Source organism: Rhinopithecus roxellana, chromosome 2 (genome assembly GCF_007565055.1).
Source record: "Rhinopithecus roxellana isolate Shanxi Qingling chromosome 2, ASM756505v1, whole genome shotgun sequence".
Classification (NCBI taxonomy): domain Eukaryota; kingdom Metazoa; phylum Chordata; class Mammalia; order Primates; family Cercopithecidae; genus Rhinopithecus; species Rhinopithecus roxellana.
Genome location: NC_044550.1, coordinates 56,002,156 through 56,016,936, shown reverse-complemented (window position 1 = coordinate 56,016,936; position 14,781 = coordinate 56,002,156). Strand labels below are relative to the sequence as shown.

The window sequence follows — 14,781 nt, the reverse complement described above, 5'->3', positions numbered from 1 at the left end:
TAGTGCAATATGTTTTTCTAAGTACTCTTAATAACTTTTTTAAAAGGACTGATAATAAAAATGCAAATGTATTTAATTTTTTATTACCAGTTCTGAATAAATATGTGTTAAATATATGTGCCTCCACATTTACATATACCTGGTGTTTTGAAATATGGCAGAAGGAAAGCAGCCAGAAGCATTTCATCAAAGTGTTTCAATTCTGAATGATACTAATCAGCTATTAGAAAACAGACATGGTAGGAGAGAATTGCTGAAAATGTACAGTGCAATTACTGTATGATAGCACACCACCACAAAGTATAAATAAAGCCAATAAATCAGAGCAGTGTTATATATGTCTTGGATTATGACATACAGGTTGTAAGAATGTTCCAAATCCTTAGTAGTCTTCAAGATTTATTTGGTTGCTGGTTATTAGAACAGACAGTGTTTCATTTAACATTTTCAATTACTCTCTGTTTTTCAAAGGAGAAATCAAAAAAGTCTTGAGCTTTAGTTTTGTTTGTTTTTTAACCAACAGGGAAGAGGAACACCTGGGTATTTCTCTTTATTCCTAGCTACAGCAGAAAGCAGTAGCATTTGCATTACAATAGGCAGTGTTTGTGATTTGGTACACTATATAAATATATTGTTTTTGTAAGTACATTTAATTATGTATTGCTTTCAAACACCTTTATAATTAAGTGTGTATATTATTTTCATAAGTTATTTCTCTACTGTAATAATATATGCATGTAGTCTAACTATTGTTTATAAATGTATTTGTTTTCATTATCTCTTTATAGTTGTCAAAATCTTCCTGCTAACTCAACACAACTTTTGATAATCTTTGGAAATTACCTTGGCTTGCTTTTATGCCTATTGTCCATTCTTACTGTTTTTTTAATGCTAAAAGATCATTATGTGACACATGATAGCAACCAGAATGTTTTAATGCAATCCCCAGCACTTTGCCTATGTAGAATCTAAATCCAATCATTCTTTTAGTTTTTCATGGTAGTGGGGAGGGAAAGGGAGCTCATAAAATTTATAAATTTTAAAGTGTTTCTGTTAATGTATTCTGCTTCAATCCCCCAAAATTCCAACTAATGACATACATGAATAACAGTCAGATCATGACTGCTATTTCTACAAGCCTTTCTGCTCACTGTGCTTCCACTTACAACTTGTGTTAATGTGGTCTTCCTCTTCTTTCCTGCACCCCCTCTCTTTCTTGTCTTTCTTTGTCTTTTCCTTCTTGTATATTTGGGTCTTGTCATGCCCACTCAACAGTATCTCCTCCTGCAGAGTCCATTGATGTTCACAGACAAAGCCCAGCAGGATGTTATCATGGTCCTCAAGTTTCCCTCCAACTCCCCTGTTACTCACGTGGCAGCCAACACCCAGCCTGGTTTGGCAACTCCTGTTGTGATCACAGTTACTGCTAACAGGTTATTTGCCGTGAACAAATGGCACAACCTTCCTGGTAAGTAAAGAAATACCATTATAAGGCATGGTAACTGCTGAACATTGTATGATACCCACTTAAATATATCATATCTCAACATTTAAGCTTTTAATTTTCAACCATTAGTCTGAATCAAATTGTTTCATAGTTTGAAAGGCTTAAAAAAGCCCACGTGAGGCATATAATACAAATGTTAAAAACATAAACTATTTTTTAGCTTCTGGTGGTTTTATCTTTATCCTTGGAGATAAATATTGTTTCTAATATAATATTTTAATATAATGATATTCTATATTGTGTCCATAAACAGTATATATTCATTTATCAAATATTTCTCTTTTTATTCATTCATTTTACTCAATAAACACTTGAGTGTTTACAAATTTTTGTTTGTTTTTAGAGACAAGGCCATGCTCTGTCACTCAGGCTGGAGTGCAGTGGTGTGATCATAGCTCACTGTAGCCTTGAACTCCTGGGCACAAGTGATCCTCCTGCCTCAGCCTCCTGATTAGCTAGGACTACAGGCACGTAGCACCATGCCTGGCTAATTTTTTTTAACTTTTGATAGAGATGGGCTTGCTCTGTTGCTCAGGCTGGTCTTGAACTCCTGGCCTCAAGCAGTCCTCCTGCCTCAGCCTCTTAAAGTGTTGGGATTACAGGCATGAGCCACTATGTCCAGCCACAGTAAACACTTATGATTGTCTATTATGTGCCAGAAACTGTATCTTTTTGTGCTTGGCATAGTAGTATTGCTAGTATTTGTTGAGGATAATAGAAAAAAAAAAGAACACTGAAATTACATAGCCAAAATACTGCATATCTGTAAGTACCTTCTGTTCTTCCATTAAATGCTCAACACAGTCATGCTCAACTGAAATAGCCATTAGAATCATAAACAGAGCAGATTTAAAGAGGCATGAAAGTTTATCTACTCCAGCCATGTTTTGCCAGTGAGGACACTGAGCCCAGGGAGCTCGCCTTATTCTGCATCAAATATGCCCAGTCAGTGGCAGAGTTTGAGCCCTGGTTTTCTCAGTCAGATTTTATGACCACTCCTCTGTAATGTATTCTCTCTCATTAGAGCAGGAAAGTTGGGACCTGGATTTAGCACTGTTCTTTTTGGCCACCAGTTAGAATTTATTTTTTTTTAAGAAGAAAGAAAATCTTTTAAAGTTCTGGAGATTATAGGCTGGGCGTGGTGGCTCAAGCCTGTAATCCCAGCACTTTGGGAGGCCAAGACGGGCGGATCACGAGGTCAGAAGATCAAGACCATCTTGGCTAACACGGTGAAACCCCGTCTCTACTAAAAAATACAAAAAACTAGCCGGGCGAGGTGGCGGGCGCCTGTAGTCCCAGCTACTCGGGAGGCTGAGTCAGGAGAATGATCATAAACCCGGGAGGTGGAGCTTGCAGTGAGCTGAGATCCGGCCACTGCACTCCAGCCTGGGCCACAGAGCGAGACTCCGTCTCAAAAAAAAAAAAAAAAAAGTTCTGGAGATTATAGACTTTTTCCCCAAGCCGTTGTTTTAGGTAGGCAAATTTAAGATACATTTTAATAGTTCATGAAATTGTCATTAAATCTCTAAAGTGTGCATAAAGCACTGCTCCTTAGAATACCTGAAATGGTTGCAAAAATACAAGTTCTTGAACAAGGACCTCGTACCAAATTAAATGCAGCACCTTTCACAAGGGAACAGAATTGACATTCAAACAAAAACTTGGTACATTGACTAAGCTCAATAAGGTATACTCTACCACAAAGAATCCATAGTTGGTATTAGAATTGATTAAATATAGCCATTTTCCTGGGTATATTGAAAATGAAACAATGAAAATAAATGCCAATATTTGACTACAAAATAGATTTCAGGAAAGGTAGAGACAATAACAATGGAGGCAGATATTTAATGTCTCTATTATTATGTCCTTTTATTCTTTTTTCTTTAAGTGAACTTCTCTTGCAGAAGTAAATATTTATGAAAATAACATACTTATACTTTGGGACTAAATATTACAATTTATTTAAGAAACATGATTTTTTGGTTTCTCTAAACACTCTTTTTAGAAGAAAAATGTGCTGGTGATATGTTCTGTCAAATACACTAGAGGATTTACCTACTCTGTGCAGTTACCCTTAGAGGTTTGCACCAGCGTGTGTGACTTCAGGGCCACCACTGATGGTGCTTATCCTGAGTGGCTGTTTGTGGCAGCCCTGAGAGCTTCTTCAGTTTAAACAGAGTGACATCACATGTAAGGAGGGGCAAACCTTTCAACTGCTGGAAAGCCCTGACTGTACTCTGCCCCCATCTTTACTTTAGCCTAGGAAGAGCTAGTTCAATGGGAACTGAGCTGGCTCAACCACAGGGCTTCTTGGTTTCCAGCTGATTTCAAGTTTTAGCACTGATAACCCTAAGCATTTAAGACCCTAAGCATTGATGACTAAGCTTCTGGCTTCCGCCTTTCCAGCAAGCTGGTGTCCCTCACTAACAAGCTTGCTTCCCTTAATACCTAGTGGTCAGGTATTATCTTCCTCACTTCCAATTTGTCTATAAATAAATATGTAAAGTAATTTAGGGGTAGAGTCCCACTGCTGGAGTACCACTTAGGATGCATCCAGCTGTTCCCCCAGAAGCTCACCTTTCTGTAAGATAGCTAGGGGCATTGCAACATTCTGCAGAATCTTGCCTATATTTCTGCTCAGTGAGCTTTCATTGTATCTGTAACTGTGTTGTTAGAGATGTTTGTCTTCACTCTTTCCATACATACTGCCTTTACGATATGACACAGTAACTCTTCAACAGAAAAATACAAAAAATGATAACATATGAGAATACACCACAGGCAGTTATCTTTCTAGAATGTGATCTCCAATTTGAGCTGCATCTACAACTAAGAATAGTAAGCATTTATTGTATTAAGTCTGTGCTTCATTTTAGGTATGTTTACATAAATCTAACCTTTCATTCTATCTCTTGCTACCTTTACCTGTCACTATGCCTTGATTTAAAACAAACATCAAAAATCCCTGACAGTTTTTCTTTGGTAAATATCAAATTCATATTACTATATATATATATATTTTTTTTTTTTTTTTGAATTTTAGGTTCTGTTTCTTTTCTGAGGATCTGTGATTTCCATAGCTCATTCATTAGACAGCTGGTTCCCCTCAGTTCTTTGAGTAGTGTCTGATTTAGAAAATAATCTTTAACCTACCTTCTCATTCAGAGGACCTTGAAAACCTCCAAAAAAGAGGACAACACCAGCAAATGTTTATAGAGCATTTTCTAGTTTCTAAGATTTTCCTTCTTCTTAAAAAAAAAATTCTAACTGGTGGCCAAAAAGAACAGTGCTGAATCCAGGTCCCAACTTTCCTGCTCTCATGAGAGAGAATACATTACAGAGGAGTGGTCATAAAATCTGACTGAGAAAACCAGGGCTCAAACTCTGCCACTGACTGGGCATATTTGATGCAGAATAAGGCGAGCTCCCTGGGCTCAGTGTCCTCACTGGCAAAACACGGCTGGAGTAGATAAACTTTCATGACTCTTCAAGTAGTGTTTTAATCATTGTATGTATATTAACTCAATCTCCTTAAACCCTGAGGATGTAGGTTCTGTACTTAGGTTGAAACCATATGAAATTGCATTTTTTAATAGGTCAAAACAGTCAGGTATTGGCAATTTCATATGGTTCAATCTAACCCATCTAACCTATTTTATAGATCAGGAAATTGAAACATAAGAGATTACATAACTTGACCAAAGTCGTACAGCCAGTCGGTGGCAGAAGTGGGATTTGAGGAATGACCAAACCGCCTTAAACCCATTTCACTGACAGTTTGGTTTTAATGTTTCTAAGATCTTAGATTATCAGAGAAGTAGAGAAAAATTCTAAAGGTATTACTTTTGATAGAGTGGCACTATTGGGTAGACCAGAGGCTGTGGTGCATTTTTCCTGGTCCTCCCTGGTGAGTATCCTGTGATTTCTTTACCAGCATAGCCAGTAATCAGCAAAGACAAATACCTTTTGGGTTTTTTGTTTTTTGTTTTTAAAAAGTCATTGTGGTTTCTTTTCTTCAGCTACTTTAGTTTCTTATACATACTGTAATTTCTAGTGCCAGTACTGTACTTAGGTATTTTATCAGTATTAATGACCTTCCAAACATTCTTAAAAAGTTGGTATTTACTAACTGGAGAAACTATAACAGAGTAAGTTTAAAATAATCTAATGAACTTATTGAAATGTACCCCATACTTATTTTCAGCCCCTCCAAGACAGATAGATTTCCTAAAATCTGATGGTAAGACAGGAATAATACAGGGTAATCACAGGAGAATAGAAAATTCCAGGCAGCAGTTTCTTGACTATCGAAAGGAAACTGTTGAAATAGCTGCAGAAGCTAGGAGGTGAGAAGACCCTGAAAAACCAGGGTGCAGGACAAGCTGGCTGAGACTGTCTGGACCCAACATAGTGCTGAATTTGATCTAGGTTTCACATAGGACCTCATTATATGCTCATTAACATACAAATCACACACGCACCAGTGCCATGACAGTTCCAGGGCACTTCTATTTGGTGTAAAAATGGATGGCACCACAGTTCTGAGAAATCGCCACCTTTTTCCGGGAATCTTCATGAACATTCCACCCCTTGGTTAAAGAAACCCATAAAGACAGGAACCCCAACCCTCCTTGTCCACGGCTCTCTTTTGAGAACACCCACACTCCCCTTTTGAGTGTGTACTTTTTGCTTTGCAATAAATCTCCATACTTTCACTGTTTTCTGACTTGTCCTTGAGTTTCTTCTCACCACAGTGTCAAGAACCTGGTCACCAGCCAGGGTTGAGGTCCCACTGGTGTTTGGGGACCTCCCTCAACCCACCGGTATCAATGGCATTAAGCAGAGCTCTAATACCAACCAAGCAATAATGTGAATGCTTGTGAATCTATAAAAAGTAGATACTGCGCAGGGCAAATGGCTGAGTCGTTTGGGGAAAATAGTTTCGAAAAGGGCCCAGAATTTAACTATCAGAACTATGAAGCTGAAAAGAGTATCTATTCTGAACCCTGTTTTAGGGTTTATGATTTGCACAAGGTTGCATCAGGTAGTTCCTGATTCCTAATATACTTCCTCTCTACCGAAACTCCTTCTCCCTTTCACAGGGAAACAGCCTGCAAAACCTCTCTTCAATTATAAAATAAATACGCCTGAATCTTTAAAACCATTTTGAGAATTGAACAAAGTATTCTTAGGATAGATTGATTTTTGTTATTCATCTCCTTCTCAGAGTATTTTTAAATTGAAACCATGGAAATATTAAATATTAATAAAACTTCTTTTTAAACCCTCAATCCAATCTTTAAGAAAATATTTCAGCCAAATGCATTTAACTAAAACATTTATCTGCGGATAGCTTTCTTTATTTTTATTCAAACTTTCAATTGATTTTAAGTGATGGATGAAACACTAAATGTTCCCTGACTTAGAGCTTTCCCTTTCTCCATCATAAATTGACATTTTTGTGGATCCTTTGTGCTGCAGCATTCAAAACTGCCTTTTTAAGAAATAACAAAAAAATAGTATTTGCTACAGTCACCAGATGGTTGTCACATTTTGTTTTCAGTGCGCTTTACCACTTAATTTTGTTTTGTTGCAGCATCAGAGGTTGCCAGTCAAGCATCTGCTATAGCTTATGGCCTAGGACTGGAGCCACTGCTGATGGCACATGTTCAGAGCGGCACTAATCTAAAATAAATGTTTAATAAGCTAGCCACAAAAGCACCTGGATTTTTGTTCTTTAAATTTCACAAAACTGCATGAAAGATTTAGAGGTTGGAAACAATTCTACATAAGGTTTGACTTATGCATTTTTATGTAGTTTAGTATATAAAAAATAATGCCTTTTTTCTTTATCTTTTGTGAATTCCAGCTCATCAAGGTGCTGTACAAGACCAGCCATACCAGCTGCCAGTGGAAATCGATCCTCTCGTAGGTCTGTCACTTCCTTCTCTCTTTGCGATTCATTAAGCTCTGTATGGTGGCCCTGAAGTGTAGATTACAGTTGTTTTTCACTTGCTGGTTGCTGGGAATGGAATTTTCCTGATAAACCATTTGCATGCAAATTGGAATGCAATGAGCTGTGGCTATGCTGGTATTTCATCAACTCCCCCTCGTTGGTTTGCCTAATTTGAACAGGCCTAGGACGCGTGTCACTGAAAATTAATATGGATGCTGTAATAATGTGTGATTGAGAATGCCCATGAAGTACTGTCAGGATAATATTGGATCTTTTCATCACTCAGACTTGTTGATGAGCAGGAGCGAGGCACGTTATGATGAATTGGTGCCCCGGTAATGTGATGGAGCTCCTTTGCTGGGAAAATTTTCATAATAACAGTGGGGTTCTTAGCAGCACTGTGTTATGAAAAATAAAACTGTAGTGCCAGGGTTTCATCATTAAAGGAGATCAATCCTTTCTTCCTAGACCCTCTGTTCAGTCTGAGGGGATTAATGTGCAATTGCAGAGCAGTTTCAAAGTGGAAATATATTGCCCAGCCAATGGTAGTGTTAAGATATTTGTATTCATTTTCCTAGGGTCCTACAACCCAATAAATTGCCATTGGAGGTTAAATTTGTTCAGGGGAGAAAAAAATAGGGAGGCGACCAGAAAGAGCCATTGGGATGAAATGAGCATCTGCAGCAGATGACTTAGAATATTTAATTGCTATTATGCTTTTTGAGTAGATTAGTTGAAATCTCTAGTTTAGTATTTTTCATCCTTACGTGTGGGGATTTCAAATGTGGCATCACTAAGAATGTTAAGCCTCGATTTTGAAGATGTTATTTAATAACTTTTAGAATAAAAACTTGCCTACCTGTGGGGTAATGCTATCGGCATAGATATTTGGCTTGTAATTTTGTCAGATTTTCCAGGCACAAATAAATTTGTTAGAATTTTAATGTTTTTAAAGAAAGCATATGAATGAGCAGGTTTATTATTTTGAAATCCAAGATGTTCCCTATATATAGTTTACGATTTTTGTCTTTAAAAGCCATTGTTTCAATGGAGAGCTAAATGGCTACCATTAGCAGATAGACTATCAGGATGAATAAAAATAACCTTAAGCTCTAAACCAATTCATTTATCATTTCCCCAAGTACAAACAGAAATCTAATATATAATTATCTATATGAAGGATAAATACCACTCTGGTTCTTAAATCTTGTTTTGTTTTGAGTAGATATGATTTGCCATATATTAAAAAAACTAAAATGCTCACTTGGGTAGTTTAAAAGTCAGGAAAACAATAAAGCCCATTTGCTGAGTCATTTAAAGCATTATTTCTGAATTTTAGACCCAACATTTTCTTTGCACCTTGACAATGAATATGCTACGCTATCAAGTCTAATTAAATGAATTCAGCAATTGTTGTAACCCTGTAGGGTAAGCATGGGTAAACTTTTTCAGTAAAGGGCCAGATAGTAAATATTTTAGGTTGAGTCCCTCTAATCTACAAATCCCAAGCCCCAAATACTCCAAACTCTGAAACTTTTTTAAGACCAACATGACACCACAAGTGGAAAATTCCACACCTGACCTTATGTGACAGGTCACATTCAAAACACAGTCCAAACTGTATGTCAGGCACAAAATTATTTAAAATATTATATAAAATTACCTTCAGGCCATATATATATATCTCATGTAAATATCTCATATATATCTATATATATTATATATATATCATATATATATATATATCAGGTTCATATGAAACACAAATTAATTTTGTGTTTAGACTTGCCTGTCATTCCCAAGATATCTCAATATATGAAAATATTCCAAAATCTGAAAAAAAAATCTGAAATCTAAAACACTTCTGGTCCCAAGTGTTTTAGATAAGGGAAACTCAAGCTGTTCTTAACTCTACCAGTATAGCACAAAAGCCACCATAAATAAAACACAAATAAATGAACATAGCTCTTTTCTAATAAAACTACATATACAAAACCAGTCATGGGCAGGATTCAGCCTTTGGCCCCAGTTTTGCTGTCCCTGCCCTAGATCAACGGTCAATAGACTTTACACTTCTACCTGCTGAAAGAATTCTTTAACACCATGTATTCTCCAAAATCAATGTGCAAAAATCATAAGCATTCTTATACACCAGTAACAGACAAACAGAGAGCCAAATCATGAGTGAACTCCCATTCACAATTGCTTCAAAGAGAATAAAATACCTAGGAATCCAACTTACAAGGGATGTAAAGGACCTCTTCAAGGAGAACTACAAACCACTGCTCAATGAAATAAAAGAGGACACAAACAAATGGAAGAACATTCCATGTTCATGGATAGGAAGAATCAATATTGTGAAAATGGCCATACTGCCCAAGGTAATTTATAGATTCAGTGCCATCCCCATCAAACTACCAATGACTTTCTTCACAGAATTGGAAAAAACTACTTTAAAGTTCATATGAAACCAAAAAAGAGCCCGCATTGCCAAGACAATCCTAAGCTAAAAGAACAAAGCTGGAGGCATCACGCTACCTGACTTCAAACTATACTACAAGGCTACAGTAACCAAAACTGCATGGTACTGGTACCAAAACAGAGATATAGACCAATGGAACAGAACAGAGCCCTCAGAAATAATACCACACATCTATAACCATCTGATCTTTGACAAACCTGACAAAAACAAGAAATGGATTCCCTATTTAATAAATGGTATTGGGAAAACTGGCTAGCCATAAGCAGAAAGCCAAAACTGGATCCCTTCCTTACACCTTATACAAAAATTCAGTTCAAGATGGATTAAAGACTGAAATGTTAGACCTAAAACTATAAAAACCCTAGAAGAAAACCTAGGCAATACCATTCAGGACATAGGTATGGGCAAGGACTCCATGTCTAAAACACCAAAAGCAACAGCATCAAAAGCCAAAACTGACAAACGGGATCTAATTAAACTAAAGAGCTTCTGCATAGCCAAAGAAACTACCACCAGAGTGAACAGGCAACCTACAGAATGGGAGAAAATTTTTGCAATCTACTCATCTGACAAAGGGCTAATACCTAGAATCTACAAAGAACTCAAATAAATTTACAAGAAAAAACCCCATCAAAAAGTGAGTGAAGGATATGAACAGACACTTCTCAAAAGAAGACATTTATGCAGCCAACAGACACATGAAAAAATGCTCATCATCACTGGCCATCAGAGAAATGCAAATCAAAACCACAATGAGATACAATCTCACACCAGTTAGAACGGCAATCATTAAAAAGTCAGGAAACAACAGGTGCTGGAGAGGATGTGGAAAAATAGGAACACTTTTACACTGTTGGTGGGATTGTAAACTAGTTCAACCATTGTGGAAAATAGTGTGGCGATTCCTCAAGGATCTAGAACTAGAAATACCATTTGACCCAGCGATCCCATTACTTGGTATATACCCAATGGATTATAAATCATGCTACAATAAAGACACATGAATTGATACTCAGTAAACAAGATTTTATAATGTTATAAGTAAACAAAATTTTAAGATGTACGGTAGAATCTAAATATCAGAGTGAACTGATACTCAGTATTTTCTGTTTCTAAAAAATACATTGAAAACCCATTAACATATGGAAATTTCACATTGTTACTTTTTTATCTTGAATTTTATGTTTTCATTTTACTTCCCCCACATAATTTTATGTTAACTTTAAAAAAATTGATTACCCCATTTTGCTTTTCAACTATAAAAATGTGTTTGCAAAATTAAGCATATGTATTCAATTTAAATTTTAAAATTTCTTATGACCATAAGGCTCAACTTTTAAAATAAACTTATCTGTATCAAGTGATTATTACAAATATTAATGTATTATAATCATATTATTATAAAGTTTAATAAATGTTTATTTACATAAAATGAACATTTATTGAAAATTCATCATCATCAGGTCTATCTTACTTGTTTTTATAACTGGAACATCTGAGCAGTGTTACTCACTTAAGAAAATAGCCAGGAAAGAGCTTTGTTGCAACTGTACCACTCAAATCTTTGAACCCTTTCTGCATTAGTGGCAATTCATATAGTGATCTATCACTAAGAGTTATTTTTATGGTTTATTATTATCTATAATTTTAACAGTCTATCTTTAAAACTTATTTTTAATGATCTACCAATTGGCAGCATGATTGGATCCTCATTCCATTTTATTGAAAGAAGTAAATTGGAAACCACCTGACTTGCAGAATGATTTGATACTTACACATTCACTTTTCAGTATCATCTCAGTATTTTGAATTGTCCCTTTATTGGGGACAAGAAATTAAACTCTGGGGTACAGCACATAGTAAGATTCTGTGTGGAAGGGAAATATGTCTTTATTTTATCTAGTAGAAGAAGGGCACGAGAAAGATGAGGTAAGAAGGGAAAACTCATAGGAGAGTTCTCAGGCAAATCAATTTCAAGCAGTAGAATATATTAAAGTTGAGGAATTAGAAACTTACTGGTTTTAACTTCTGAACCTGTGTATCCCTTAGGAAGTGTTATACCTCCAGGGGTATGCATATCCTAGTTTGAAGACTGCTTATCTAGATAAATATACCTTAGCTGGATGGGGGACTTGGCAATGTTAAATTACAAGTAAGCACTTGCTTAGAAAATAGTTCATGTGTGTGCTGAGGGGGCATCAGCCTTTCCCCATGGGTACTTTGTAGTCACTCAGTTCAAAATTATGTACATGCCCAAATCTGTTGAGGTCCTCCCAAGAGATCACCCCAATCCCCTAAGAAAGTTCAGCAAAAGTTTATATCATAGGAACAAAAGTCATATAAATACTGACAAGAATAAACATGTTTACAGCTCTCATGTGGAATAAAGTACTGCAGTAACCAGTGCAGAAAGTACCACATACCTTGTTTTAATTGCTAGGTTTCTTGGAATTAAAAAAAAAAAAATTGTGTCACAAAACTTCATTGCAGTGGGATACCTGATTGCAGTTGGTGGACACTGTCTCTCTGTAATAACACTGATATCTATAAAAGGTTTTGTCATCTGCCAGCAACTTCCCTTTGTTAGAAGAGGGAAACAATGATTCCCAACTAGGATTCTGCCCTTTTTACTACTGCTGTCACTTTCTAGCCCATTAATCCTCCAAAAGCATATGAAGCCTCCATTATCAAACAGTTATCCAATAATCTTAAATGGTTGTGTCCACAGACATTAGCAGAATTTCTGCAGTGTTGCACATGCATGTGTACATGTGTGCCGTTTTGTGTGTGCCATGAGGGCAGCAGATCCATCAGTCCTCTGTGTCCCCAGTGGTTCCCAGCACAGCACTGGAGAGTATTTTGAACACTTTTTTTTCTTCTATTTTACTTTCTGAGCTTTCTATTAAACTACCCACATTAACATAGTTATTACATACAATGAATAGAATATAAATATTTTTCTATGTTTGATTTTTCAAAAAAATGAAAATTATGGTGAAAAGCTTAATAATCAGATGCAGAAGTTTGTTTGTTCTGATTTCTGGTACAATCAAATTTCTTTAGCAGCATAAGAATCCTTATTTGTACTGGAGAGATGATGGTAAAATAACCCTTAGATCACTAGAAACAAAGCTTTCTATTTGGTTGGCCTCAATGCCAAAAAAGGCATCTCAGTGAAGATTCCGTTTCTGATAATGGCACACTCGATGTTATATTTCTGGACGATTATTACTCTTCCCATGTGCTCAGTGTTGCTCTATGTCTGACCTTTTTCTTTGACAAACCCCATCTCAGGTGCTCTGTAGCACTTTGAAAACACACTGCCAAGGCTGTCTTGTTTTATTGCTTAAATAAGGAGTAAGAAAGTGGCAGTCTGCTGTGCTTTGACTTTTTCAATTACAGGAATCTTTAATAAACAGTCATTCTACCCTTTCCTTACATGCAAGTGCAGTTGTAAACAGGGGAAATGGGAGTTCCCATCTAGTCAAATTAAAGACCCGTTAAAGCCAAAGTAGTACAAGATGCTACAATATTTCAAATATATGACATTTAAATCCTAATATCTCTTCCTTGTGACAAAATGTTAAAAGTAATAGATTGTCACAACATGAACCATTCTCATGACAATAAATGTAATGAGATTGTCAGGAACACAAACCTAACTGTGATGCAATCTGGAGATGGTAATCCAGTTTGGTTCTGCCCAAGAGCTAGAAAGCATGTTCTGTGAATTGTGTTCTATTTTTAAATTGTAGTATGTTATTCTCTCTTTCCTTAAGCAAAACTTTTTAACTGAGATATTGAATTTAGCTACCCACATTTTTCCAGCAATTGGATATGTTTTCCTACTTGGTTTTTCAATTATTATACTTAAAATTAAGGATCAAGTACTCTTATCTGGGAATGTGTCTCCTCTTCTTCCTCACTATAGGATTTCTTTGCCCATGTGGGTTTAATAGTTGTTTTTCCTCCCTATTCTTACAGCCAGCAATACAGGAATGCACAGGAGGCAAATCACTGACCTTTTAGACCAAAGTATTCAAGTGCATTCCCAGTGCTTTGTCATCACTTCAGACAACCGCTATATTCTCGTCTGTGGCTTCTGGGATAAGAGTTTCAGAGTCTATTCTACAGACACAGGTAATTTTCATTTTATCAGTGAACTAAAGTTTACTATAAGTAGCATTGAGAGGCTTACGATGCATTCTCATCTGCTTCCTTCCAAAAATTACAAAATCCTAAAATTTACAAAATAAGGAAAAGAGGGCATTGTTTTCCCTCTTCAAATAATAATCTACTATATATAATTCACTATTAAATTTGCTTCAGCCTGTTTGTAAGAGAGTTTTTTATAGTAGGTTTGTGACCCAAGTTCATGGTTACAGAATAAATGATTCATTTTGAAGGCAAATCCTGGTATGTAAATACCATGCATGAGTATATGCATAATCTTATGGCAGGTGCACATACATGGAAGTGTATTTCTCACTTTTGTATTATTTAAAGGATTTTCTTTTTCTTACTTGAAAGACTCATTAAGTCTAACTCTTGGCAGTAGATATCTTGCCTCCACCCAATTCTGGATAGAATCTTGCTGAAATCTACACCATCATGAAGAAAAGTAGCTGACTATTGATTTTATATGTGACAGGAGCTCTTGTTAAAATATAAAAATTTTAAGTCTATATATTCATTTACATGCATCTCCCTCAGGGACAAACCAAGCTGAGCTCAGTGTTACTACAGGAGATGTGGCTGAGTAAATGTCTATAAATGTTTGCATATAAGAAACTGAGAAACATTGAGAAATTTAATGGTGTCCCTTAAAATATT

General features: G+C 36.1%; 1 protein-coding gene across 4 annotated transcripts in view; it reads left to right on the top strand.

Annotated features, from left to right (window-relative positions):
• LRBA (LPS responsive beige-like anchor protein) overlaps positions 1-14,781 on the top strand; it is a 779,214-nt gene that overhangs the window by 719,924 nt on the left and 44,509 nt on the right. For 3 of the 4 annotated variants that reach the window (XM_030916318.1, XM_030916327.1, XM_010372521.2), the window contains 3 exons: positions 1,276-1,468; positions 7,380-7,442; positions 13,933-14,088. In XM_030916318.1, the coding sequence (XP_030772178.1) occupies positions 1,276-1,468; positions 7,380-7,442; positions 13,933-14,088 (412 nt within the window). The remainder of the gene's footprint in view (positions 1-1,275; positions 1,469-7,379; positions 7,443-13,932; positions 14,089-14,781) is intronic. The other variant, XM_010372523.2, reaches the window with a different exon arrangement.